This window comes from Perca fluviatilis, chromosome 20 (genome assembly GCF_010015445.1).
Source record: "Perca fluviatilis chromosome 20, GENO_Pfluv_1.0, whole genome shotgun sequence".
Classification (NCBI taxonomy): Eukaryota; Metazoa; Chordata; class Actinopteri; order Perciformes; family Percidae; genus Perca; species Perca fluviatilis.
In genome coordinates, this window is record NC_053131.1 from 4,577,270 (window position 1) to 4,603,845 (window position 26,576).

Here is a 26,576-nt window from a genome sequence, read left to right on the forward strand (position 1 = left end):
TAATTAAATTGCCTTAAAGTTTAGTTTTCAAACTAGAACGTATACCTTTGGGAAACAAAGGTTTGGTTTAGTCAGTGAAATACACAGAGAAAAAATATTTCAAATTTCAAATACACCTGACCACAATGCTGCAGAACAGAGTCATGGCTCTCAAATAGTTTGAACTGAGAAAGGGCAACTACAGTAGAAAAATTGCTTTTACTCATTAAGGCTTAAAGAAATCTTTTCCTTTCCCTTGTTCCTTTACTTCCCTAATCAAAGGGAAGCTTAAAGAACTCTGAGGTGAGATATTAAAATGGCTTATGCAACCATGTCCGCGTTGTTACAAAATCTTGGAGTTGCGCAGCTCGGCGCTTAGACCATCTGCGCACAGTTGCCCAGGCTGCGTTTGCGTCATATCGCTGTCCGCACCGCGCCGACCGCACTGAAGGCAAGAAGCATGAAACAGCTTAAGTCAGAATCCAAACAGCTCTTCAGTGCCCTATAAAACCCATAATGATTTCCTTCTTTCACACTTTTACCCACATAAATGTTTTCTCATCTGATGCCTCTATTGGCAGGGGGACATTGTTTGTCAGTTCCTTCTAAAACCGTTTTAGGGTTTAGGCACAATAACTACTTGTTAAAAGTTAAAGAAACAATCATGTTCAAAAGAAACAACTTTGACTGTTGGTACAAGGTGCAACAGGACTATGGTGTCGAAGTCAGTTTAGAAAAATCATTCATTTACAATAAGAGAATATGTTACAGATGCATGTGTTGCATACGGTACCTTAGCCTACTTTGGAGCTAAACCGGGTATTACTTTCACTGTATCACAAGCCAAAGCATTAAGAGTTTGTTGTAGCAACCAATTTAATAATAACTTAGATTAATCTAGTGCATTTCATGAAACCCAAGGGCCCTTTCCACATGTACAGGGGGACAAGGGAAAAGAAAATAGTTGGCCAACACAAACGTCGGCTCCTGGCGTACAACCACATCTGGCATTGTAAAGTTATTTTATGAATGAAATAGACATACAACATACCTGAGGGCCAATTCAGATTGGTTTTGAATCATTTACAATCCCATAATTGTCTCCATCTGTTTTCGCCTGTTGTCTGTTACTTTCCCTTTTATCCCTTTATTCCTGTGATAGCCTTGCCCCAGTATCAGCCATAACTACAACAGATAACTTTTAAAATAAAATGTAAATACAATTAGCCCTATATAAAGACATTTCCTTCTGAATATTTTCTGTAGGCTATATTTTGAATAATATTAATTTAGTTGCTTAGCATGTTTTTCATGTGCAAAATGTCTTCTTATGCCATTTAAAGCCACAGTACAGTATAGTTCAATTTGATGATATTCTCATGCTTTTCAATGGTTCTCCTGTTTTAATTTGCAGCACCACCTGCTAAATTGCCTTTCAAGCTGTCTGAGAGTTGCCACTATGGCTACGGATAAAAAGTGTTCCAGTGCTGGAAATTTAGAAAACATTTCATACAAAAATCTAAGAAGGGTTCAAACATAACAATAAGAATGTTTGCCGGCAGTCCAAATTATATTGACGTAGTTTTGTCCAGTAGCTTATATTTAATCGCCATAGTGTGATATTTGTTTTTTTATTGTTGTGATTTTAAATCTGTGACCTCAGAATGATCTCATATTAAAAAAGAGGTGCCGAAGTCAGACTTTGGACTGGCTGTCAAAATTAAATTATTATTATGTTAATGCATGTGATGAAAGAAAATGATAACAGTTGAAAATATTGATAAGATATTTAGAAAAGTAATAACAAAAAGTAATTAAATTGAATAAGTTACATTACTTTGATAAAGTAATTGAAATAATTACATTACTATAACATTTTATATAGGGTAACTTGAAATCGGTATCCTATACCATTTCCAAAAGTAAACTTCCCAACACTGTGAATAAAGCATTCAGTTGCTATATTCCACTAATGTAGCAGCTTGCTAATGCCCCTATGTTTCATACTATATTGGTTACCACCACAAAGAGAAAACACTGTGGCTCATTCATTACAATGAAATTACATAAAGTGAATAAATGTTCATGCCAGATAGATTTTAATTGGCAATAACTCCCACGATTCCACACTACTTCACCACAGTGTCTTTTTTTTTTTTTTTTTTTTTCACCGTGGGTCCTGGTGTTGGAAATAGCTCTGATCCTGAAACTACTGTGTCAGGATCAGTCAGGATCAAATGGTAATTAATGTTAAGTATTTGTTCTATACATCTGACAGGTAGGATATTACATACAGTTTTCAGGTATATCCAGTTAAATAAAGCAGCAGTTCTCAGGATGATTCCTGAGTTCCATCAGATAATTTTTACTTCCAGTGGCTAAAAGTCCAAAAAATTTTCCTCTGGGGGAGGCAATGCTCTCCTTTAAAGTTTATCATTACAGTTTTCAGTTTTTCTGCTTAAATGTATTGCCTAAAGCTGCATTTTATCTACTTTCCAACCCTACTGGCTCCAAAAAGAAGTCTGTTTCTATAGAAGTCTATGGCAAAATGACCCTCAATGGCTAGTTTCAAGTCTTCTTCGATACAGCATGATGTTCATTTTGTAAGTTATGATCCAATTTATTTTAAAGTGCTCATATTATGCTCATTTTCAGGTTCATAATTGTATTTAGAGGTTGTACCAGAATAGGTTTATGTGGTTTAATTTTCAGAAAACACCATATATTTGTTGTACTGCACATTGCTGCAGCTCCTATTTTCACCCTGTGTGTTGAGTTCTCTGTTTTAGCTACAGAGTGAGGCATCTCACTTCTGTACCATCTTTGTTGGGAGTCGCACATGCACAATAAGTACTGCTAGCTAGTCTAAGGGAGTGCCATGCTAGCAGCTAGGCGAGTATTATTACGTGTGTTACAAGGTGACGCACATTCGTCACGGAAGTAAAGACTGGACTACAATAGAGCTGTTTGGAGCAGTTTGTGAACAGTGTTTTCTGTTGGAGATGGTGAGTCCCTTCGGGGTTTACTTTGGGCTTTTTCACTTTGTAACCCTATAATGTGCACATAAACACATATAACACTATAAAGGAAAGGGGAAAAGCCAAAAAGCATAATATGAGCACTTTAAAATAGACCATCAAGCAGGGGATGCTTTAGTATTGTCAATCAGGACAGGCTTGGCAAAGTGTATCCATGGCAACTGTATACATTAAAATAGACCTTAACTCCCATCTAGCGGTGAAATTGTATTTTGCATTCAAACGAATAGTGCTCTAATTGCTTTTTTGGCAACGAGGATTCCTTCTCCTGTGGCTCGGCATAAGTATGATCCTCCATTATGAACTAAAGTGCAGTGCAGGCTTTCAAATTTGCCAGGGCAGTGACAAACGCCTCTCACTGATCTCCTTCTATGTTTCAGCTGGTTTCAGTCATGGGACGCTGGCTCTGAACGAAAACATGTTGTGGATTAGCTAGACAGGTATAGTGCTTTATGTCCCTCTCAGCGATTATAGTTTTTCAAAATGGCGGAATGACATGGAAGCCTCCTTCAGCTTGCCCGTCCAATGTAAATACAGATAAGAAATTCTTTTCTTACAAGGATAATTCAGACATTTGGCAGAGGTAATTTTATACCAATGAGGACATATTTATGAATGAAGACTACTGATTTTAGCTAATAAAATATTTAAAACACTACACAGTGTACATTTAAACTTTGACCCCTTTACTGTGTGTGACCAAGATGTGTGACCAACATTTTCCAGTCAAATTTGATTGGAACATGATTGGAACATTTTGGCCGCCTAAAAATGTTGTGTTTAGTGTTCTGTAGCACCTTGCTAACCAAAGAAAGCTAGCTAGCCCTAGCGGTGGTAATTCAAGTGGAAGTCTGACGATTTTCAACCAGTTTTTTCAACCTGCGTACTGCAGTAGCCTACATACAGATGAACGGCACCACTACCCGGAGGTCCCTGTTGACGCGCCGACAAAACTCCGTTGGATGACTCGCGTCGGTTGGTTAAAACTCTGCAACTTTCCCTGTTTAGCATTTAGCTTAGGGCAGCGCTATTGTAACCATACAAGACACGTGCCATCCTCCCAGCACCTCTTTTTCAAATATAGTAAAAATAGCAGTCCGCACATAAATGGGTGACGTCCTGACCAGCACAGTCTCACTCCCAGTCTCATCAAAAAAGGACACTTGGGCAGGTGCTTTTGGCGTTAGCTACTGATGCCAAAAGTGTCCTTTAGCGTCTCAGTCAGACGCTTTCAGGGGGCTTTCAACTAATTTCATTGTAATCCTATCCGCGACGATAATTGACGCTCTGGGTACCCTTTGCATCATTTTTCATTCATACTACTCGGTACCATTGTTGCTCTCCACACTACGTCATCCTACAGAACCGCGGATGCTCAGTGGGTCCCATACAGACACTAAAGGATGCCTTTTGCGTCGGTATCTGACAAAGAGCCACTGACCAAGCCTCAATTTTTTACGAGTTTCGAGTGAGAGCGAGTTGTACTAATGTTACGTTCATTATTTATACAGTCTACTGTATTGTCTCACATAGCAGTAGCGGCATGGAAGTGTAATAACATGTCTGTGAAGTAATCACAGACATTTGCCTCGTTCATGGACTCATTGCTGTAGACGGCGATGTGTCTCTTCATTATTAAGGTTATATGGTTAAGTTGTTCAGTTCCAAACAGGCTTAGTGGCTTGACGATTATAAAGTAATGTTAAAGCATGGATTTAATTAGCGAAGGTGTTTAGCTGGGGGTAATGTTATTAGTGTTATAAGTTATGGCAAACAGTGTCGTCACCACTAGAAACTCGCTTAGTTTTTTCAACCTATATTGTGTGTTTGCTTAGTTCATATTTACTTCCGTTTGTCAGTATGCTGTGTGAGCGTTTTATTCCTTAGTGTGCGGTTCAGGCAGAAGGACGGACTGTCTGACAGCTGCCAGACGGACACAAATTCCTTCCTTTTATATACATTAAAATAACAGATTTTAAGGCAAAGATCTCCATGGCCTCATTATGGGTAAAAGCAATCTGTAGTTATTCATGAAAGCCTGACAACTGCTACGCAACTGAGACACTATAAACAACTTTATTAAGCAGCAGACACACTTGTATTTGCATACAGAATCACCATTCCTAAACTTAGAATGTGTAGAAAGTAACTTGACAAATTTTTCTTGCAACTATCTTGTATATTCTGCATATTTCTGGAGTCCAATTTTGATAATAAGTTTTTTCTGACCTAACTAACTAACTTTTTTCCTATGTTTTTGTGTCTAAGTGACTGATGGGAACAACAATCTTTGACATTGGTCCAATATTAAGCAAGATCACTGCAGTCTGCAGCAGCGAAACAAGCTACAATATAAGTTAATAGGGCAAATGTCCAGCTTGTGTTTACCTTCACAAAACTGCTTGTTTTGCCACTGACAGGCTCACATTAATATTGTGTCTCACAACATTATGGAAAGGATCCCTTCAGAGATAACCTCTTTGAGACCTTTTTTGTTTAATCAGAAACAGCTCTGAAGTCGCTAGCGCTGAACCCACCAGACTCCATTTAAAAAAGCAATACTTTTAACGTGTTTAGATCGTATTTTCACATGTAAAAACTTTGAATGAAGTGTATTTTATGATGCTAAAATTACTGTTTATTTACATGGATTCTGGTGGGATTAGCAAACACGATTTCACGGATGTTTTTAGGTTTAAAAAAGGATCTTACTCTTTAACAGAAAGGTCAACCTCCTGACAAATTAGAACATTAATCTAAGCCTTTCAATGGTAAAAAGAGCACTCTTGTGAAGGTAAATACAAGCTTGACAAATGCCCCATAACTTACATTGTAGCTTGTTTCGCCGCTGCCAACTGCAGCGAATTGTTGTTCCCATCAGTCACTTAGACATACAAAGGAAAATAGTCTCCAGGTTACCCTTTAAGCCGCCTACACGTGATCTACTGTAAAACTGCTCTGCGCTGGCCGTTCCGTTGTTTTGGGAGAGTGGTGCCGCCCGACTAGGCTACCCTTGGCGTTGCGCACCACCGGGAATTGCCGCCATGAGGTTCGCTTTGCCTTTCTGCTCTGCGCCTTACCTCGCGGTTTTGCCGCGGATTATGTGTAGGTGGCTTTAAGCCATGTTAATACTGTATGATGCCTTTTCTTCTAAATAACAGCTGTCTAAACAACTGCATTGTGGTAGATATTTTGGTTGAATGGAGTGGCTTCTAGTGGTTGATTACTTGAAGGGTTCTTGAAGCATGAAGCAAGTACTGTTGCATGAACTACTTGCCAATTTTTATTGGTGTGCTTTATTAAATTCATACCAATTATAAATTCTTTATAAATAACTACTAAATGAAAGGAATTATGTTACACATTCATGTTAGAAAAGGGGGGTTCTAGAGGATTACAAATGGGGTCAGGGTTAAGGTTATTTGGCCTGTGGAGGTCCAACAAATAGGTGGACAGTGCTGAACATCTACAGTAGTAAAAGTATTAATAGAATTTTTAAACTAATTGTGTCAATTACTAGGACCAAAGGTGTTTGTGTATAAAATACATTTGATTAGAGTCACTCTCTCTCTCTTTTTGTACTTGTAGAAAAAAAGGAATCACCACTCATTCCATTTGACTGAGGATATTTCTCTTGGTTTCCGTTGAACTCTGGGTAGTCAAACCAACTGAGCAAACCCATCCTCTCATTGGTAGGCTTAAGAGAAAGTGGAGGGCGGTGCAGGACTCACATTTTAGAATACATTTCCTTTTTAAAAAACAACATCCATCAACATAGAAAGCAAAATGAAACTTGAGTGTTAACTTACTGGAGTTACAGATTATCCTGATACAGTCTAGATGGGGAAGAATAAATGACAGATGAAATTGCATCCTTCAAGGTTACTGCTGCAGACATCCAAAAACAAAAAGTCCACCCTTCCGGGGACGTACACATGCAGGAAGGCAGCCATTTTATTCATTTTGTATTTATAGTTAACTTAGCTAAATTACCTTAAAATAAATGAGGTATCTTAAAGATTTCCCAAAACATGATTTAATAGTAAATAAGATAATAATGGACTTCTCATAGAAATGTGCTCGTTGCAAAAAACTGCTTTTCTAGAGCTTGTGCTCTTTTTTTAACCCATAGTACCAGAATTCAAATTTACTAATTGTTTAGGCACAGTATTTACAGTAAAATGGCCACTTGTAGTACCAGCTACATGAGTTTTCCAACCCAACAATGCTGTTCCACTTTAGGTTTGAATATTCAGATTAGAGAAGTCAAAGTCTCTGGCTCCAAAGCCTCTGCACCAACAAGGTGGTAGCAGCCATCCATTTTAGAGCCACGGATCTTTGAAAAGCAAATTTGATTTGCTATTAAAACAGCATAAAAGCTTTACATTTGTAAGACAGTGGTGTGTTGGAATTTGTAGTAGAAAATCTAAAGTATGTGAACAGTCACATTGAGGCCAGAATAACTGCTGTATGCAGCTGTGAAGACAGTGAGGGTTGGTCAACATGTGGCTGGTGGTTTCATGTGTCGTCAACCGCAACAGAAAAGTGGGAGCAAACAGCCACGATCCAATCAGCACCAGCACCATACAGAGGCACAGGAACCCCAACCATCTGATCTGGAGAACTATCTTATGAATACATGTGTCACTAAGCTAGATCAGAGGCTACTGTAGATCTACAACATTTTAAAAATGTTCTGTAGAAAATCACACAGATTATCATAGACTAAGAATTCATAAGAGCTCTGACCAATTAGAGATGCACAACATGAACATGTTGACTGAAATATGGGATCAAATCAGTGAATGAATTATCTGAATGTGCCTAGAATGACCAGCTATCGTCTGCTTATATTGCCATTACTCTTACATTTTATGATTTTTACTATTCATACTGTATATACAAGATATCACTTGAGGTGTGACTCGTTTTTCCTACTTCCTACAAATTATTATTGGGAGTGTTTGGAGGTATTTGGGGTTGCAGCCAGCTGTAGGTTTTGCTGGGCTCTGTTCTCGGGCTGTTTGCCTGACGGGCCGCAGGCTAAAGGCCTTTGAAGGGGTGAATACCATCTTTTGACAAAGCATGATGGAAAATGGAGTTGACAGGTAAACATAAAAACAAAACACAAAAAAGCATTGACTTCCAGAAAAGACATCATCAATAGCAAAGAAAACAACCACCTAGAAGAATAGGAAGGTGACAGAGAAACGACTTGATGTCAGACACAAAAATGAGGTTAGTGAGAAAGACAAGAAAAATTCCTTCTAATGTCCTGTTGAATGACAGACTGAAGATCAGTGGGCATACTTGGTGGAAGTAACCTCCTAGAAAGTCTCAGCACACTTAGTTCTTTAAAAATACTTTGTTAGAGACCAGACTTTAAAACCCAGTATCTCTACGTCATAATGTATATTCTGCTTATTGTGCTGTGACTATCTCAAAAGTTCCGTAAACAATAATATGGATATGGTTTGTTTCATAGATGGGCCAAACATGTTTACCATTATAATAATATAAGTTATGATGTGTAAGCCTAATATGTTATCCAGTAAAAAGTTGAATTCAGTAAGCAGTCCATGGTTATCTGTGTGCACAAAACCGCATTAACACCCATGCAAAAAGAGATAACCACTCACTTCTCTATTTTTTAAATCTGGAAGAAACCTTTAAGGGATCATAGTGATGTGTAACTGATGAAAAGATAGAAGTGAAAGGAGAGGTCACCGCTCAATGGTGAACCGTCTCACAGTGAAGGTGGTGGTGTGGAGGCAGATGGGGGGGGCCATACGATACCTAGGTTGACCGTGAGTTTGACGCGACCCCCATCCAACTCCAGCCTGAGTGTGTCGGCTGAGTCTCGGGAGGTGGTGGCCATGAGGAGGCCATAGGCCCGCTGCGAGCGAAAACGCAGGGAGACATCCTCAGCTTCAGTGTGCATGATGGTTGGCATCACCACCTTCATATACATGCTGCCATCATAGGAGAGGATGGACGCCTCTGTGTGATAAAGTCAGGAGCATGGAGAGATGTTAGCCATATTTCATGTCAATATTATCAGCTGGGACATGATACTTTGTGCAAATATTAACTTTTTACTTTACTCTTTTAAGATTATTTTTGGGCATTTTGACCTTTAATTGATAGGATGCGATCGATAGGATTGCAATCGAACCCTGGGCTGCTGCGGTAAGAACTGAGCCTTGGTACACAGCGCACGCTCTACCTGGTGAGCTATCAGGGCACCCCAAATATAAAATTTTTCATGCAAATGGCTCTACGGCTGACGGCTGACACTGTTCATGTCATTCCATCATACCCACTGTCACTGTGAGTATTATAAGTCATACTGTATAATTATTTTAACCCTCTCTCTCTCTCTCCCTCCCCCCAACCGGTCGAGGCAGATGGCTGCGAACCAAGAGCCAGGTTCTGTCTGTAAAGAGTCCTAAGTTAACATCTATTATGATTTGATACTATACATACAATTGAATTGAATACAGTACTATGTGGTCCTAGGTTTGCTGTGTGGTAATTTAGACACTTTGAAATCCATAACAGCTAGGTTTTAAAGCCTAAAAACAGAGTCAAAAGAAGGAGCAGAAGTCTAGTTTTCTCTACACTTAAATTATAACATGCTAAAAGGCTAGAATGGCATTTTTACCCAACGGCGCCAAAAATATACTGCCTACCACAGCTTTAATGTCCAACACTGCTTTGTGCAATCACTCTGTGGGATCTAGTGACCATGTTTGCCAACAGTGTTGAATTGTAATTAGGGCTGTCAATAGATTAAAATATTTAATAGGATTAATCGCATGATTGTCCATAGTGAAGTTAAATGCAAATTAAAGCTATAATTAAATGCAAATTAATCACACATTCTCTATCTGTTCTAAATGTTCTTCAAAAGGGATATTGGCGAGGGTTCTCTGCATCAGCCCTATGTTTGGCCAGCAAGTGGTGTTTGTGACTCAACATACTACAGTGGTTACTCAGTTTACATCGAGAGTACATGTAGACACGCCCGCCGATAGGGGGGGACAAACGGGTCTGTTGTCCCGGGCCCACAGTAGGGGGGGGGCCCAGAACTGGGGGCCCAGAACTGGGCCCTCATTAAATTATGGAATAATTGAAAAACATTTTTTAAATAGGCCTATTTGTGGAAAAAAAATATGTAATATTTGAGTTACATAAAAGCTTTTTATTTGTTTCTTCTTCCTAATTGTCCTTGAAATAGTGGTCAAGAACCCCCACCCCCAACAAAAAAATGGTTTGGCAACTTATCAAAAGTTGATGTTGTTTTCAGTAGATTTGAAGTTCAGTATGCTCAAAATGTACGGTCCGTCACATATCCGGTGCTCAGAAAAGAGAAAAGAGAAGAAGAAAATAGAGGCCGTAGAGATTTTCTAAAACAAATATATTTTTAAAAAAAGGTGGCGGGTGAAGCTGGAACCGTCGAACGCAGAGGTAAGAAACAAGGCAGCCAACGTTTACGAGCCATGTAACGTAAGCTAACAGGCCAGCTCTCATGTTAACGTCCATTAGCTTGTGTAAAAGCCTGAGACAACACGTTCTCTTTTACAGAAATAGTTGAGTTTGGTAGCTCCATCAGTAAGGATGAGACAGAGAGGAGAGAGATCCAGCTGCTGTCAGGTGACAGAGAGAGTGATGCGGGAGGGGCCCGCTGCCTCGCAACGGAGGGACAGAGTCAGGCTACCGCTGAGAGAGAGAGAGAGAGAGAGAGAGAGAGAGAGAGAGAGATGGGAGGGGCCCGCTGCCCTGTCGGAGAGTCTGAGCAGGATGGATCAGAGACTGATCACATTAATTTCAGTGAGAGATGTGAGGAGAGGAGAGGAAGATCAGATTAGAGGAAGATCAGAGGAGAGGAAGAGCATAGGAGAGGAAGAGCATAGGAGAGGAGCAGGAGAGGAAGAGGATAGGAGAGGACCAGGAGAGGAAGAGCAGGGGAGAGGAAGAGCAAGGAAAAAGGAGAGATCTGGGCGCGGGGGGCCATCTAAGCTTATCTCGTCCCGGGCCCAGGCAAGACTGTCAGCTGGCCTGCATGTAGATTACTTTAGTCTTGTGGAGAGAACCATCTGCAAGGTCTTTGAAACTCAACTTGGCATTCAAAAGACAATTTTCTTTATCAATTTTCTGTTTATGCTAGCCATCCACAACTTTACTGCTGCATCCCTTACTGATTTCACAAACTACGGAGCGGCCCGAGGCCCAAATCACAATTTTTAATTGTGCAAACAAAATAAATCAGTGGCTTTAAAATGAATTTCTGCTAAACTTGTTATTGTCGCGTTAAAGCTATACTCGTAGTTTCTGTCGCCCCCGCAGAAAGTGCCACAATTCTTAGCCTAGTTTCCCAGGCAAGGGAGATCTGGTTTGCTGCAGTCATACATCACATTAAAGGTCACATTCAGACCTTTACATTGATACCAAATATGTTGATTTTAGAACAACCAGGCTGCTCATAATCTAACATCTAGTGTGGTCAACACTGGGTGGTTTACAGGCGTAGCATGGCTATGAATTCAGGACTGAAATGGCCTTCATTTGCATGGCTGTCTTGAAGCCACCTTAAAACCAATCCCAGCATGTGATACACCAGATTAAAGTTCAGGATTTTCAGTTTCCAGTGAATGTCACATGTTTCAACATCTAGCAGGTCCTGAGAAACACGTTGTAATAATGTCATTGTTTGGAGATGTGACAATCATTCATGAGTGGAAGGAAATCTCCAGATGTTTTGCCAAAACAGTGTTGCACATGTGGTGCTGGTCAAATGATTTGGTGTTAGGTCTAGGGGATTTAAATACTGCTAAGGCTGTACCAGTGGCCATCACTGTCTAATCAAAAAGTCTTTATTTGCTGTCCGCCACTGTCATCCGTCCATATCTCTACTCTCCTTCCTCTGGCGTCTGCCTTCATCAGGTAAGACCTAGTCCGAGTCAACGACAGTACATTTCCACGATAATGACAATACAAACAGAGCAGTGCTAGAACAGCTACAGCATTTATGGTGTGTGTATGTGACCAGTGCCTTTAAAGTCATGCAGGGTTGCAAACACAACTGTGTTGAGGTAGTATTGACAGAAAGAGTGAGGTCCTATTACACAGAGGCTGCTCCCACCGCCCAACAGCTGATCCCTGCCAAAACATGAAGTTGTACAGCGCACACCTCATTTATTTGGCTGCAGGAGTTACACATTAACCATCCCGCATGACTCTTTTTAGTCTGTGTCCTCATCTGACTGCAAACTGTCGACACACTTCCCTGTTAGAGCATGCTGTGGTTGGGTGCTGATTTTACACTCAGTGTGAGATAGAGTTATCATAGACATGTGGATATGTTGATCATGGTGATTGCAAGGAAATCATAGAGCGCTCAAACTCATACACACTCAAAGAACATACACACATATACAAAGAACACACAGAGTGTAACATCAGGACTTAATTTGAGCCGGAACATGTGCACCTCCGACGTTGGATCCGGAACCTTTTTTATTGGATCCGGCACCTCCTGTCTCACCAGAAAAAATGAATCGCCTAAATGAAAAAAATAAACTACTGTTTGTGTGGTGTTCAATGTTGTTATCTGTCTTGTTAGTCTTTATTTCCCATTGAAGTTCCACAAAAATCTTGTGTTTGCATTTTCGATGCGTTTTGAGGTGAATTTTCAGGGTAAGACGGAGGGGGGAGAGGGACGGAGGGAGGGGAGACACTTCAACAGCGCGGCACTGCAGTGACACAAGCGCTTGTGCTGGTTGAGATTGCTGTTATAGCCTCGTTTCACTCAGGGGAAAAATGTCAAAAAGACAACAAAGTTTGCTTAACTTGTTCAAATACCAACCAGTCGGATCCCAAACAAGCAAAACCCGTTTCTGCTGATCAACAATGTGGAGACCACGGTGGGTTTCTTGGTTAATTTAATAGTCCGATGGATAATTGCTGCTTGTGAAAACGATTGTTGCAGTGTATTTTTTTTTTTACATTTCGCACCGATGCAGTGCATGTTCTGAAATAGAAATAAACATTGCCCTGATGTAGGCTACACACAGCGTTGTTTAGGATTTCTTTGTTGTTCCGTTACCTCCAACCTCCGTTTTGAGTCGCTGGATCCATCCCACTTTACAAATTAAGCACTGTGTAACATGTTTTTGTGTTTGATATCCCAAAAGCTAAAAGTACCCTTACCACATTGTAGAAATACTCTTTCCTGCATTTACATTTTTTTAAAGTATATATATATATATATATATATATATATATATATAATTTATTATAACTACTTGCATCAAAATATGCTTTTGATGCAAGTCTGGGTAAAGCAAAATCAGTGATTTCTTTCCAAACACATTATACAGAAAATATATTTAAAGAGACTGTAAACTGTCGTATTGATGGAGTTAGACAGTTGCCTGATTTTAACCATTTCTGTTACCAGGAGTTTTGATTGAGATGTTGAGATGTGGTGAAAAGCAGCACAGAGACAGCTGTGCGACACATACACAGATGTGTGATGCAGCCATACATATGGATATGAAAACATACATACAGAAATTATGCGTGTTCACATTTCTGCATTCAAATACTGTAGGATTCCACAAAAATTAACTGAGCATTTAATATGGGTAAGCTGCATATAGGAGAGAAGCATATACAATTATATAAAATAATAGTAAACAATAGCACTTTATATTTTGTTCACACACACACACACACACACACACACACACACACACACACACACATGTTTATATTAATGATAAGGTGTCAACATCAATATTAGTGTGTGTTCTTTGTTCACCTGTACATGTGTCTGGGTCCGTGCTCAACTGTACATGAAATAAATGGCTGTGAGATCACAGGGATGCTTAGGACTGATGTGTAATTGACAAGGTGTCAGATTACAGCATGGTTTGATATACACAATTTCAGTTCTCATTACAGCTCCGGGCTGGGCTGTCAGATTAACTCTGACATGTTATATTTCTTGGACATAAGTGTGTGTGTTAGTGTGTGTGACATGCATGTGAGATGGTTTTAATAAAGTGTGTCCAAAGGATTGATACACTTTTAACTGACTGACCTTGCCACGTTAAAGAAGACCTTAATGCGTTGTATGAAGATACTGCATCTCTGACCAGTTAACTTTCCTTATCTTATTTTTATTTTACATTGGACACTGTTCAGCTCAGTGACATAGCAGGAAGAATGAATTCTTTGTTTTCAACTGCACAATGAGGATCAGGTAAAATTGTTGTCATAAAACCTGCAATATGACAAAAACTCACTGTGTCGCACTTCAATAATGCTGCTGAGAGGAGCAGGGAAATAATAAATACTGTATTGGCTCGAAGATGAAATTGTCACATTTATATCTAACTATAAATCATTCTGTGTGTACAAAAGACGTCACACGCAGCACGCTGTTGTACGAGCCTCTGCAGTGCTGCCAACTTAGCCACTTTGTTAATAGACTTACGCCAGGAACAAACCACACGCTGAAGCACCGTGAATAGCTGTGAAGCGTAGATTCGTGCCTGATCGTGCGCCTGGCTGTTCATACAGTCGGTAACAAAGCCATCCTTCTCTTCTCCACACAGCTCTCTCTATCTCTCTCTCCCAGTGTGTGTGTGCGTGTGTGTGTGTGTGTCTCTCTGGGCCGAGTACCGTTACTTCTTACTGTTACTTCTTACCATTACTTCTTTTCGTTACTTCTTACTGCGTACCACCACCTCCTGTGGTGAGTAGGTACGGTAGGGTCCGGTAGATAGACAAATTGCTAACTCTGGTTCTACTAAGGAGCTGTGCATTCTACCTGTCAAATAAATACATTTAAAATAATAAAACATTTCCTGCAATGTTCTAAAGTTGTTTTATCTCGTCGACACCTCAAGTCAAAGGTGTGTCTACATTATTTAAGAAGCAGACACTTCTCTCATGTATGAATCTGCGGTAATTAAACCAGGCTCATGAGACCTAAAGGAAAATGTAAAATAAATATATAAATATATAAATATATAAAGAAATGAAAAATATATTATGCAATCCTGATATGGCTCCTGGTGATGATAGGCCTATTGCAATATTTCAATAGATTGTCTTGCAAATAATTCAGGGTGAAATGTACACCCCATATCAGATTGAACCACTGATGTCCTACAACTTTTCATTTCCAAAGTAAAAAATGAGATTTAGAGGAAATGACCATGGCCCACTGGATGAATAAAGAGAAAAACTGATAAAGATACAGAGATATTATCAGTAAGCTGTTATTTGATATGTTAAAATTAGTAGGAGCAATTTGCGAGGGGTGATGATGTTTTAATTGGTGTCCAACTCTGATCAGTCTTTATTAAACTGTCACAAACTGCACACCATAATGGAAAACCAGTCAGAAGTGAAATTTTCTCTGTACGACAGCTGCGTATTTGTGAAGATGGGCGATGTGGTAGGAGAACCTAAACCTGAACTCTACCCTTACTATGCATTCTACAGTCAAGTTTACCAGACTTGGCCGCAATATCTTGGAAGTAAAATCAGAATCAGAAAGGGATTTATTGCCAAGAAAGTAACACAAGGAATTTGCCAGTACTGGCTGAAATCAGCACAGAGTTGGGACAGATGTGCTTTCATCCCAGGACTTCTGTCAACATCAGTAGTGGCAAGATGGACACCAAGCAGTGGGGCACAGCTCCCATCTCCATCCTTACATTTCCTCTCCCATCATTTTACCTTCTTTATGAATCCATTCACTTTGTCATACATGTTAAGGATATGTGAGTCCTTGCCTTGAAGTAATAGCTTGAGGTCCTTTAGTTGAGTGAACACGAGCAAGATATGCCAGAGGTGCAACCCAATCTGCATCCTCAAACACTGCAAAAAGGGGGTGCAATTGCTCTTTCAGGAAAACAAACGCCTCAGTGCAAAGTCATGTTTTGCCATGAGACAGCCAGCAAATGTCAGAAATAAGCAGTAGAAGCAGTAGCTGCTTATGACCCGCTGTCATGACAAAGATTTTGAAACAGCCTATGATTCATTGGCCTGGACTGAATGAAATGACTCACGATGAATCACTTTAACTGCATGATCCAAAACATGTCCAAAGATATTCAAGATATTCACCTTAAAGCAAGCCTCCAGTTTTCACAGGCAGACTTATCCAACTTGCAAGCGAAGCCAAGCATGCAGCACTGGAAAGATCCAAGTTATCTCTAACAGCCTTGCTGATTATCAAACATCCATAAATAATCAGTTTACAAAAATGCATTATTTGGACAATCAGTCAAGAAGAAACAACTTGCTGATAGATGAAGTGCCCGATTAAAAATCTGAAAACTGGAGTGAGACATAGATCAAGGCAAAGACAACACTATCTAAAATAGACTCCAAGCATATAAAAATTACAAGATCTCATCAGACTGAAAAATATGGCCACGCTGGACGTCACAGAACCACTGTGGTAAAACTGCTTCTTCGATACAAAGACAAAGAATAAATCTGAAGAGAACCAAATCCCTTAAAGGCACCAACATCTTCATTAATGAGACACAGATAATATTTGCATGGAACGCGAGGAACTGCTACCAAACAGAGAGGACAGAAGGAAGGGGAACATTGCCTTCTTGAAATATGATCAGTATGATCACTAGTTCGTGCACCATCCCTGTTTCAGCTGAATGTCCCCTAGTTAACACTGATTTATCTGGCTAAAGGTACAAATGTTCTAAAAACTTTTCATCGGAAACATTTGCAGTTTACCAAAATCTAACCCTACATTTGTCATATTTAAATCACAGATTTTCGGTGCTCAATGATGATATAGTGTCTCTTATCTCAAAATGTTATAATTAGTTGCATTTATTGTCCTGATGTTAGTATGTTTCATGTTTCTGTTTTCTACTGTGGAGCTGATAAGTAATAAGGGAAAAGTATTCATTATCCTTGGTCTTCTCAAATGTGACTCCAAATGAGTTCCTCAATATTCTCTATGCATCTTACCTTTATCTTCTCATCTACAAGCCAACTAGGAAAACAAATACGTCTGCAACTTTAAATGACAATTTATTTACAAATAATTTTAAGCATCTCATATTAATTCTAGTTCATTGCTTACTGATACCTCTGATGCTTTTTCAATATTTCAGATCTTAACCAAAACTGTTCCACAAAATAAATCTGATGAGAGGATAAAATGCCATAAGTTCTCTAATACCCCTTTTCCACCAACAAGAACCAGGTGCTGGTTCAGAGCTAGTGCTAATGCTGGTTCGGAGTTGGTTCAACTGACGAGCCTCCAAAGAACCGGTTTGCTTTTCCACAGGCTAAGGAGATGGCACAGAGCCAGGTCTTACGTCACTGTATACGTCTCATCTTTCCCAGCAACATTAGCGTGGCACCGCCAAACACAAACACACCATCAACAATGGCGGACGTTGCTTTCCTATGATACATCGGCATCCAAATTTGGCGGATCCAACGTGTTCGCGCGGCTCGCCTTTATAGTGCAAGAAAGCAGCTTGTTTCCTCCTCTGTCCACTGTCCTCTGTGCTATTGTTGTTTAAGGTCACTAACAATAACTTTAAAGATCTCATAAATCATAGTGTCAGTGATGTAAGTCTGTTGAACAGGTGAGGCGAACATAACGTTGTTGGTCGACTAACAGTTACAACCAGGCTCGGTAGTGAACTACTGGCTGATTCAGTATCTTTAGCTGAGCTGCACCACAGAAGTTTGCTGGAAGTGATGTAATGTAGAGTTTTATGTGGAATGAGCACTGCGCCGGACGTTTAAAGAATAGCCTTTTAAATGCTAAATTGCTCATATGGAAATAACGAGAGTAACACATGAACCAGCTTTAAAAGTGAAGTATTCCCTCCCCCCTTTTCTAGGACTGGAACGTTTTATTTAAAAATACCAATGATTGGGAACCACTGCTGTAGGCCACCACTGCCTCACGATGTTATTGTACAGAACAACTGCACTGTAGCTACAACAAGCATGACACTGACTGCTAGAAAGTCCCATATATACTGACAATATCAAGCACTAAACATTGCAAGGGAAAATTGTGTGTGTGCGTGTGTCCTCTCTGTCTTTTTCTCTGTCTCTTTACCAACTGCAACTGCAGTCTGTGTGTGTGTGTGTGTGTGTGTGTGTGTGTGTGTGTGTGTGTGTGTGTGTGTGTGTGTGTGTGTGTGTGTGTGTGTGTGTGTTTGTCATCATGGCAAAATGTGTATAGGAGACACATACTGTAGTTGAAACTACCACTAAAGCAGATTTAAGTACTTTGTCTGCATGATACACCTGTTTGAATTTGACCTCCAACAGTTAAAAAAATACTGCCAAAGAATCAAAATGCTCAATCCACAGAGAAATGCACACAGCCAGTATTCAGAAACAGTGCCTTTCCGTGCGTTCATGGACAATGGAAAAACGTTTTTCTGAATGAAAACGTCACCATTCACGTAATGTCCTGTGGGAATCAGAGGTGGGAAACTCGGGCTGGATTTTGATAACCTAGTTCCCCAGTTGGTGACGCGTTGTTGACAACTGACGTTTGATGGAGGCGACTTTGGTTCACTGAACATATTTTAATGACAATAAACTGTTTATTGTGGACAAATGCCTCTGCCAAGAAACATACACAGACATAACATGTTTCAAATTATTCATAAATAGGCCTATGTATAAAAAAACAACACATTATCCGTGTCTTTTCCCGTTCGTTGTCCTCCAGATAACACAAACAAACACCTGGCGATGTGCTGTTTGGATGCTCGTATAAGAAAACTTATGTAAATCTTTTGTTACTGTGGCCTCCATGTTTTCACACACCTGATGCTCTCGGCTACGGCCAACCGTTGGTGGCAGTCATGCAAAAAGTTGTTATGCCAAACGCCAATATAACAGAAGAAGAAGAACACGCATCCCGACCATGTCGGAAAAACAACGTAACCAGGGGGGCGGTGCCTGTTATTCCGAGGTAGCATGAACGCAGCATTTAAACGAGCCACAGGACTTCCGACTTCTGTAGGTCTGAATCAGCTCAACCGATTGATTATTCATTTCAGATTATTCATTTCATTTTAAAGCTATTATCTGGTAAAGTGCATCAACTGTCATGGCCCTCTAAGATGTTACAAGTTGCCAAGGTAAAGGCAAACAGCCCACTTAGTCACAGCCAACTGGGGATGTGTGAAGAAAGACTCAGTGCACAAGCAGTAGTTTAATAATAAGTAAGTAGTTTAATAATCACGAGTTGGGCACATGTATTACCCAGGGAAAGGTTTCTGTGGGACACCCTGACAGCTGATAGCTAATTAATTAAGATCTTTCTCAAGATCTAGTCAACACAATGTCAGCCACTGTCAGCTCAGCAGTAAGCACAGACCTTTGTACCTCTTCTTAATATTGGTACAGCAATATGATGAAGAGGTACAAGGGCAATTCATTGCTGAGGCACTTTTCTGTTCATGTCACATAGGACTATATTGTATCAGTCATTTTCGTATCTGTAACCTTGAATAATATGTAGGAGTGACATACTGCCCAACTTTTCATACTGCCGGTCTCGTTTCAGGGGCCACCTTATTCATATACTGCATTTCAAGACTGGATAAGACATAACATATCATCAAGACAGGAAGAGGAAGTGCGCCAGGCTTTAAAACCAATTTGACATAGGGGCCAAACAGTGGAATAATAACTTGTGTGTCTGTCAGGTGATGCCATTGGGCCCAAAAAGACTTACATGGTGAAAGACATGTGAGTAAATCAGTTGATACATTTCTTTTGAGTGTCACAACCCTCATGAAGTGACATGTTTCACTATCAGAATTTAATCCCCATTCATTTTAGTGAAGTGCTAAACCGGAAGTAGCCAGTTGGGCCGGCGGAGGTCTCTAGTGCACATGGTCTATGGGTCATGCCCAGCGGCGCCGATCATCCAGGTCATTTTATACACAGAAGTTGAACTTTTTTGTCTTCATGTGCCACTGAGCAACTCTCATAGTAATAAATGGAAGTTTTTTTTTATACATCCATGGTTGTAAAGACTTGTCTAAATGCGGATCAAATATGGCCTTCTTCTGTCCACATTTGGTGAACACATATACTCACATTCTTTGTGGTTCTGAATATCCCCAAATCTACTATACACCAGGAGATTTTTGGGATTTGTTCTCTGTGGTGGGGCAATTGGATTTAGTATCTGTCTCCCACTACTACAGTTAGTCTGCAAGTAGGACTTCCTTTACCAGTGTTGTGATTACTGTTTCTCCCTTGCTTCTCCAGTCCTCAAGTCTCTCTGTTGTTTTAGACCCCATTGCTTCTGCCTTGGAGAAAGTATCAGTATGTTCTAAGATTTATGCAAATTAAAAAAGCATTTACCTCTTTCACAGGTGCGTGACCAGAAGCCAGTGCCAGTGCAGTCGCAGATGAATCGATTCCAGCCTTCTTTGCAGACACCTCGGTTCTTGCACGGGTAGCTCTCACACTGCTTGCCTGGTTGCTTGTTGCAAGAGGGTTTGATGCCAGCGCCATTTTGTGCCTCAGCAATCTGACGGATGTCTTTGCTTCGACCGTCAATGAAAAGGTCACGGATACAGCCCACATATCCATAGTTGAGCATCGCCGTCCAGAGCTCGGTGGGCAGGATGAGGTTGGTGCGGTCATTGGGAAGTCCCCCTAAGTACATGTCGCCCTCTAAGTCCAGAATCTCGCTCTCACCACTGGCTGTGAACGGGGTCCTTCTGCTGTTTACGGAGATGGTCCCTGTGGTGGGGATGGAGGGAGTAGGGATCAGGTACAGGTAGGGGTGGGAATCACCAGAGGTCTCACGATACGATATCATCACGATACTTTTTCTTAATTGATTTTGAACATATTGCAATATTCTGCGATATACTGCAATTTATTACCTTTTTTCCAACTTCAAATTCTTCCCAATTACAAATGATGTCCCCAAAGGAAAATGTTGTCAACATCTGTTTTATCTAAAAAGATAAATTTCTCTTTTTGTTCATCTCACTTCAATTTTATTGCTGCAAAATGGGATTGTCAAGCAGACAAACTGACCAACACATCTATCATAAAAGATCGATACTTGGCGTCTGTGTATTATTATACAGTATTGCCACGAATAATATTGCGATACTATGCTGTATCGATTTTTTCCCCCACCCCTAGGTACAGGGCTGAATTGGTCTTTGTAAATGATAGTGTGGTCTAGACCTAGTGTCCTGAGATAACTCCTGTTATAATTTGACACTAGAAATAAAACTGAATTGAATTGAATACTATTATTCATCATGAACTTTCTAAGACATTTGTTGTACTGTATCATGTATTTTAGAATGAAATCAAATTGAATTCATTCAAGTTTATGTTTTTTAAGGAAAGGCAACAAATCTTCGGCAACAACTTCTTAAAGGTCCCATGGCATGAAAATTTCACTTTATGAGGTTTTTTAACATTAATATGCGTTCCCCCACGACCAAAGTGGCAGTTGGTCAAGGCCACACCCCCACCCTCCACCTTGCCCGCCCCCCCTCTCCTCCTCAATAGCTACAGACACAGAAATGGCACGTCCTAAGGAAAACTCATTGTGGGACTGGCTCTAGTGGCTGTAATTCTGCAACAAGGCTGAATTTAGGGAAAGAGACTTCAGATACAGTATTAGGGGACCACTAAGGTCTATATAAAAGAGACTTCAGATACAGTATTAGGGGATAATATAGTATAATAGTAGTAGTAGTAGTAGTAGTAGTAGTAGTAGTAGTAGTAATAGTATAATTCATGAAAAGTAAAGCTTTTGGTTTACTTTTGTATTTTGTTAGGACAATTGTAGATCTACTGGAGTTCATGAAAATGTGATTTCTTTTAAATGTATATACTTCAAATAGGGTTTTTTATAGAATTTGTTTATTTAAATTCCAGGGAGCTCATTCCCTGGAGTCCGTATATTTTCTCGCCTTGCAGTTTTCTTTGGATTAGGGTGGCACCTAAATTGTGGTTTCAGCTGCCGCTGTGGTCCTGCTCGGCACCCTGCTACGCCCGGCTATGCCCTGCTACATCCTGCAGTGCCTTCTACGCCCTGAACTACTACAACTATTATTTCTAGTCATAGTTGCATTATCTTTATTGTTACTATAATTGACACTGTTCATCATAACCCCAACCGGCACAGGCAGACACCAGCCTGAAGGTCTGTCCAAGGTTTCAGCCTAAAAGAAAGGTTTTCCTCACCACTGTTTGAATTACTGGAATTGTTGGAATTGTAAATTATAGTTTGTGTGTTTGTGAGTGTGGTCTAGACCTACTCTAGCTGTAAAGTGTCTTGAGATAACTTGTTATGATTTGATACTATAAATAAAATTGAATTGAATTAAATTAAAATGTTTCATGATTCACCAAAGCAACTGACCTGAGCGTCCATCTCTCTGGATGTCCACGTGAAACCAGGCACCATCATTGACCTTTGTCTGCGTGGCCTTCACCTTGATAGTCCCTGAGCCCATGTCCAACAGAAGGTACAAGCTGCCATCCAGCAGCTCCACTGCAAAGAAGTCCACCTGCAAAAGGTCAAAAGAACACATCAACAGATCAATCAACCTGCCTTCTCTGAAAAAAGGAATGCAAGATGTGGTTCTTGAAGTGGCATGTCTATTGAGAAAAGGCAGGACATGTGACAAATACACAATTAGAGAACTAATGTTTTCTACTTGAATCCCTCATTGTACAGTAGGCTCTCTGCAGCATGCAGTTCAAACTGCTGGCTGCAGAAACCGAGCAGAGAGAGAGCAAGAGCAATCTGTCGGTATGATAAATAAAGCTTATGTTATGATTGTTTCACAGCAATTACGGTCTAAAGCGCAAATAAATAGCCATCAAACATGCCTCAAAACAAATTATAATGATGTATTTTGCATGTGAAGGTCATGCAGGTCATAGAATAAGTATCAAGTCAAATGCAACTGATTTAGCCTTTTTCTCTTCAAGACTTCCAAACAGCAAGTATGGTTTCATTTGACCTAATATTTGCAGACTTCTTAAAGCAGAGTTGAAATGAGAAAGTGATCTTTGGGATTATGGACTGACCTTGGTGTTCTTCTGGCTGCGGGCAGTGTCTTTGCGCTCCTGAGGTTTGCCATGGGTGAAGAGGATTAGGCCGTTGGGCTCAGTTGTGCGGAAATCGAAAGAGATGGATCCCATCCGCTTGGTGTTCCACTTTGGGAGGCTGATGTAGGCCTCGGGAGTCTCGAAAGAAATGGGGTCCAGAGTGGCTACATTTTCACACTTGTAGGCCACTTCACCCTGGATTTTCATCTTAGGGTCCACAATGCGAGCCAACCGGGACAACTCAAGACGGATGTCATTGTTCTTATACACCACCTGTGATAGGGCAAGGATAGCATTATGATTATTCTTCTATTTTGCTATTGTCAAAGATAGATATCTTTCCTCTTGTCACTTAACCAAGTACCTCTGGTAACACTTGAGAACAAATGAGGATAAACATTGGTTAATACATCAAGTGGCTATGTAATTTTTCTTACCAAACCAGAAAAAGACCTTAAAATGAATTAAAGTGGATATGAATTTTGACTCAAACTCATATATTTCCAAGCCTGTCAATTGAGACTGAAATGTCCTGTATGATGATTAAAAAAGGAATCAAGCTTTAAAGAGAGTGCTCAACTTATTTAGATATTAACATATGATGAATGTGTCGGATTGATTCTAACACAATCCTTTCTGAGCTACTTATCTCCAGCTGGCTAGCCGGTTTCTCTCTGGGACATCAATGACTAAACAAAGTTGTTTAATGCAGTGTTGAGGAAGACGAAACAGCACTGTCCGCCTGACGCTGGTTACTTGCCGATTCAACTGCAATTGAGTATCCACATTCACATCCAGATTTGTATTTCCCTGCACAGCCAGGAATGGAACATTTAACCTACAGCAACAGTATGAAAGCAGTGAGAGTGAACCAAAACAGGAAAGTTGTGTGCCGGACAGCCAAACAATAAGCTGGAGCACACTATAAAGCTCCTTAACGCCGAGCAGAGCTGCGGATTCAGATGATAATTCTCCGTCTGTTCATCACTACCAGATACACCTTTCATATTACACATTGTTTCCACATTGCCATTTAATACATTGTTGTTATAAAGAATGTTGATTGTCCTCGCTTTAAAGGACCAGTGTGGGCAGAAATGCAATATAATATTCATAATTATGTTTGTATTAGTGTATAATCACCTGAAACTATTAACTGTTTTTGTCAGCTTAGAATGAGCCCTTCATAACTACATAGGGAGAGCGTTCTCTTCCACATGGCCTGCCATATTGCACCGCCATGTTTCTACAGTAGCCCAAAACTGATAACCCAAACACTGGCTTTAAAGAGGCCTTTCAGAGTTTCTACATTACCTGAAGTCCACTATAGGTTCTACTACACACTTAGAAAGGGAAGGGTGATGCAAGGGGTTGGTTCAGTTGGTTGCATTCTGCAACCTCACCGCTAGATGTCACTAAATCCTTCACACTGCTCCTTTAAGTGCACAAAGCACATGATGAATCCAAACACTCTACAGAAGCACAATCTGGGCAGATAAATCTCGGTAAGGCAGACTTTGTGTTAATAAAGCTCAAATGAAAACCTACACAAACTGCAAGTAGTAGTAGTAGAGTGTGAAGCTATTCTGTGAGCTGACATGGTCTGACATGGCTCAACAACACACACACATACACACACACACACACACACACATACACACACGCATACAAACAGCAATGGTGCTTGGCTTTATTTATCTAATAAATCAGGTAGCCTCTGTATGTGTGTGTGTGTGTGTGTGTGTGTGTGTGTGTGTGTGTGTGTGTGTGTGTGTGTGTGTTGTGTGGTCTGTCTTTGAAATATCTCATAACCCGTTCATCCAATCTACTTCACACTTGGTTTCCTGGGTACCCAATGAACTTGGGGTTTGGATTTTGGAGCATTTGAAGCAATCTGGACAGCATTGGATATTGGATATTAAAAAACTGTGAATAAAACTGAACGGACGAACAATAAAGGTTGAGGAAAAAATTGACGTTTAAAAAAAAAAAAAGACAAAAAACTGCTGACGCAGCATGCAGCACGCAGCACGCAGCGCTGTACAGCAGCGGGTGTGGGGGAGGTTTACCGGCTTTGACTGCGGTTCACTTTTTGATGCTTCCAACGTTACATGATTGCTGGATATAGGTTACCAAGCAAACTTTTCTTCACTTTCCTGTTCAGCAGATAGCTGACAGGAACATTGCAACTGTTTGCTGAACCCTGCAGCTTCCCGCTACATCCAGTCACTGTTCCATTATTAATGTGACTACTATCGCCACTGTTCATCACACTCCCAACCGGCTCGTCAGACACCGCCTACCAAGAGCCTGGGTCTGTCCGAGGTTTCTTCCCAAGAGGGAGTTTTTCCTCGCCACTGTCGCACTGCTTGCTCTTGAGGGAATTACTGGAATTGTTGGAATTGTTGGGGCTTTGTAAATTATAGAGTGTGGTCTAGACCTACTCTATCTGTAAAGTGTCTCGAGATAACTTATGTTATGATTTGATACTATAAATAAAATTGAATTGAAATTGAATTGAATTGAATTGTATTGAAAAAGGTTGGAAAAAATCCGTTACCATAACGCTTGCTTATCCGTCTCTACTCTTCACAATAAAAGCCCAGCTTAACTTCACTCAGAGCAATAAGCTAAATATATGAGGTAAATAAACTCAATAAAAAGCCATTTGGTCCCTGGTCACTACACTTTGCATTTACCTTTATTCTGGACTATACATCTGCCCATTGCACATGCTATTCTTTGCAATTCTGCACTCAACCCATTCAGCCTCTTTTTGTTATTTTGTATGTATTCTTTTTGTATATTGTTTATTTCTTATTAAGGTTTAATATGTTTGTTTGTTTATGTATGCACCAATCACCAAGGCAAATTCCCCATAAACCTTTTCTGATCCTGACAAAACAAGGAACAGCTGATGCAGCAGTGCTGCATGCCATATTTAATTGACGTAGCTTTCAAATGACACATTTGAGGCAAAGATAACTCATGTTTGTTAAATGTCTGTTGCCTCGACTCCTCTCTCCTCGAGTCATTTCCTAGACTCCTCGGCTCCAATCTGTCCAAAATAGGAATTTGGAAAGGGCTTTTGTTAGTCCTACTAAGGGCTACTACTTTCCCCAGTGTTCACTTTATCCTTATGAGTGCTAGCTTTAGCATTAGCATGGTAAGCTAGCGTTGCATCAGTTTAACTTGCTTCATTGTAAACATGAATCACAACCAGTTGGAAGAAATATCAGAAAGGTCCAGTTAGGCTCTGAAGAGCAACACAGGTGTTTCCAGTTCATCAGGGTGATTAGACAGTAGAGACTGGGATTAAATGACATCTTCCTGATGCCAGGATGTGCCGGTGAAGTGCTGTGAAGCGTACATTCACAAAGCATCTCTCGCCTCTCTCTCTCTCTCTCTCTCTCCTCC

The 26,576-nt window shown here is 40.3% G+C and overlaps 1 protein-coding gene across 1 annotated transcript in view; it reads right to left on the reverse strand.

Annotated features, from left to right (window-relative positions):
• nrxn3a (neurexin 3a) overlaps window positions 1-26,576 on the reverse strand; it is a 260,386-nt gene that overhangs the window by 74,439 nt on the left and 159,371 nt on the right. The window contains 5 exon segments of the mRNA XM_039786713.1: window positions 6,827-6,853; window positions 8,814-9,017; window positions 20,430-20,813; window positions 22,465-22,612; window positions 23,139-23,432. Of these exon segments, the coding sequence (XP_039642647.1) occupies window positions 6,827-6,853; window positions 8,814-9,017; window positions 20,430-20,813; window positions 22,465-22,612; window positions 23,139-23,432 (1,057 nt within the window).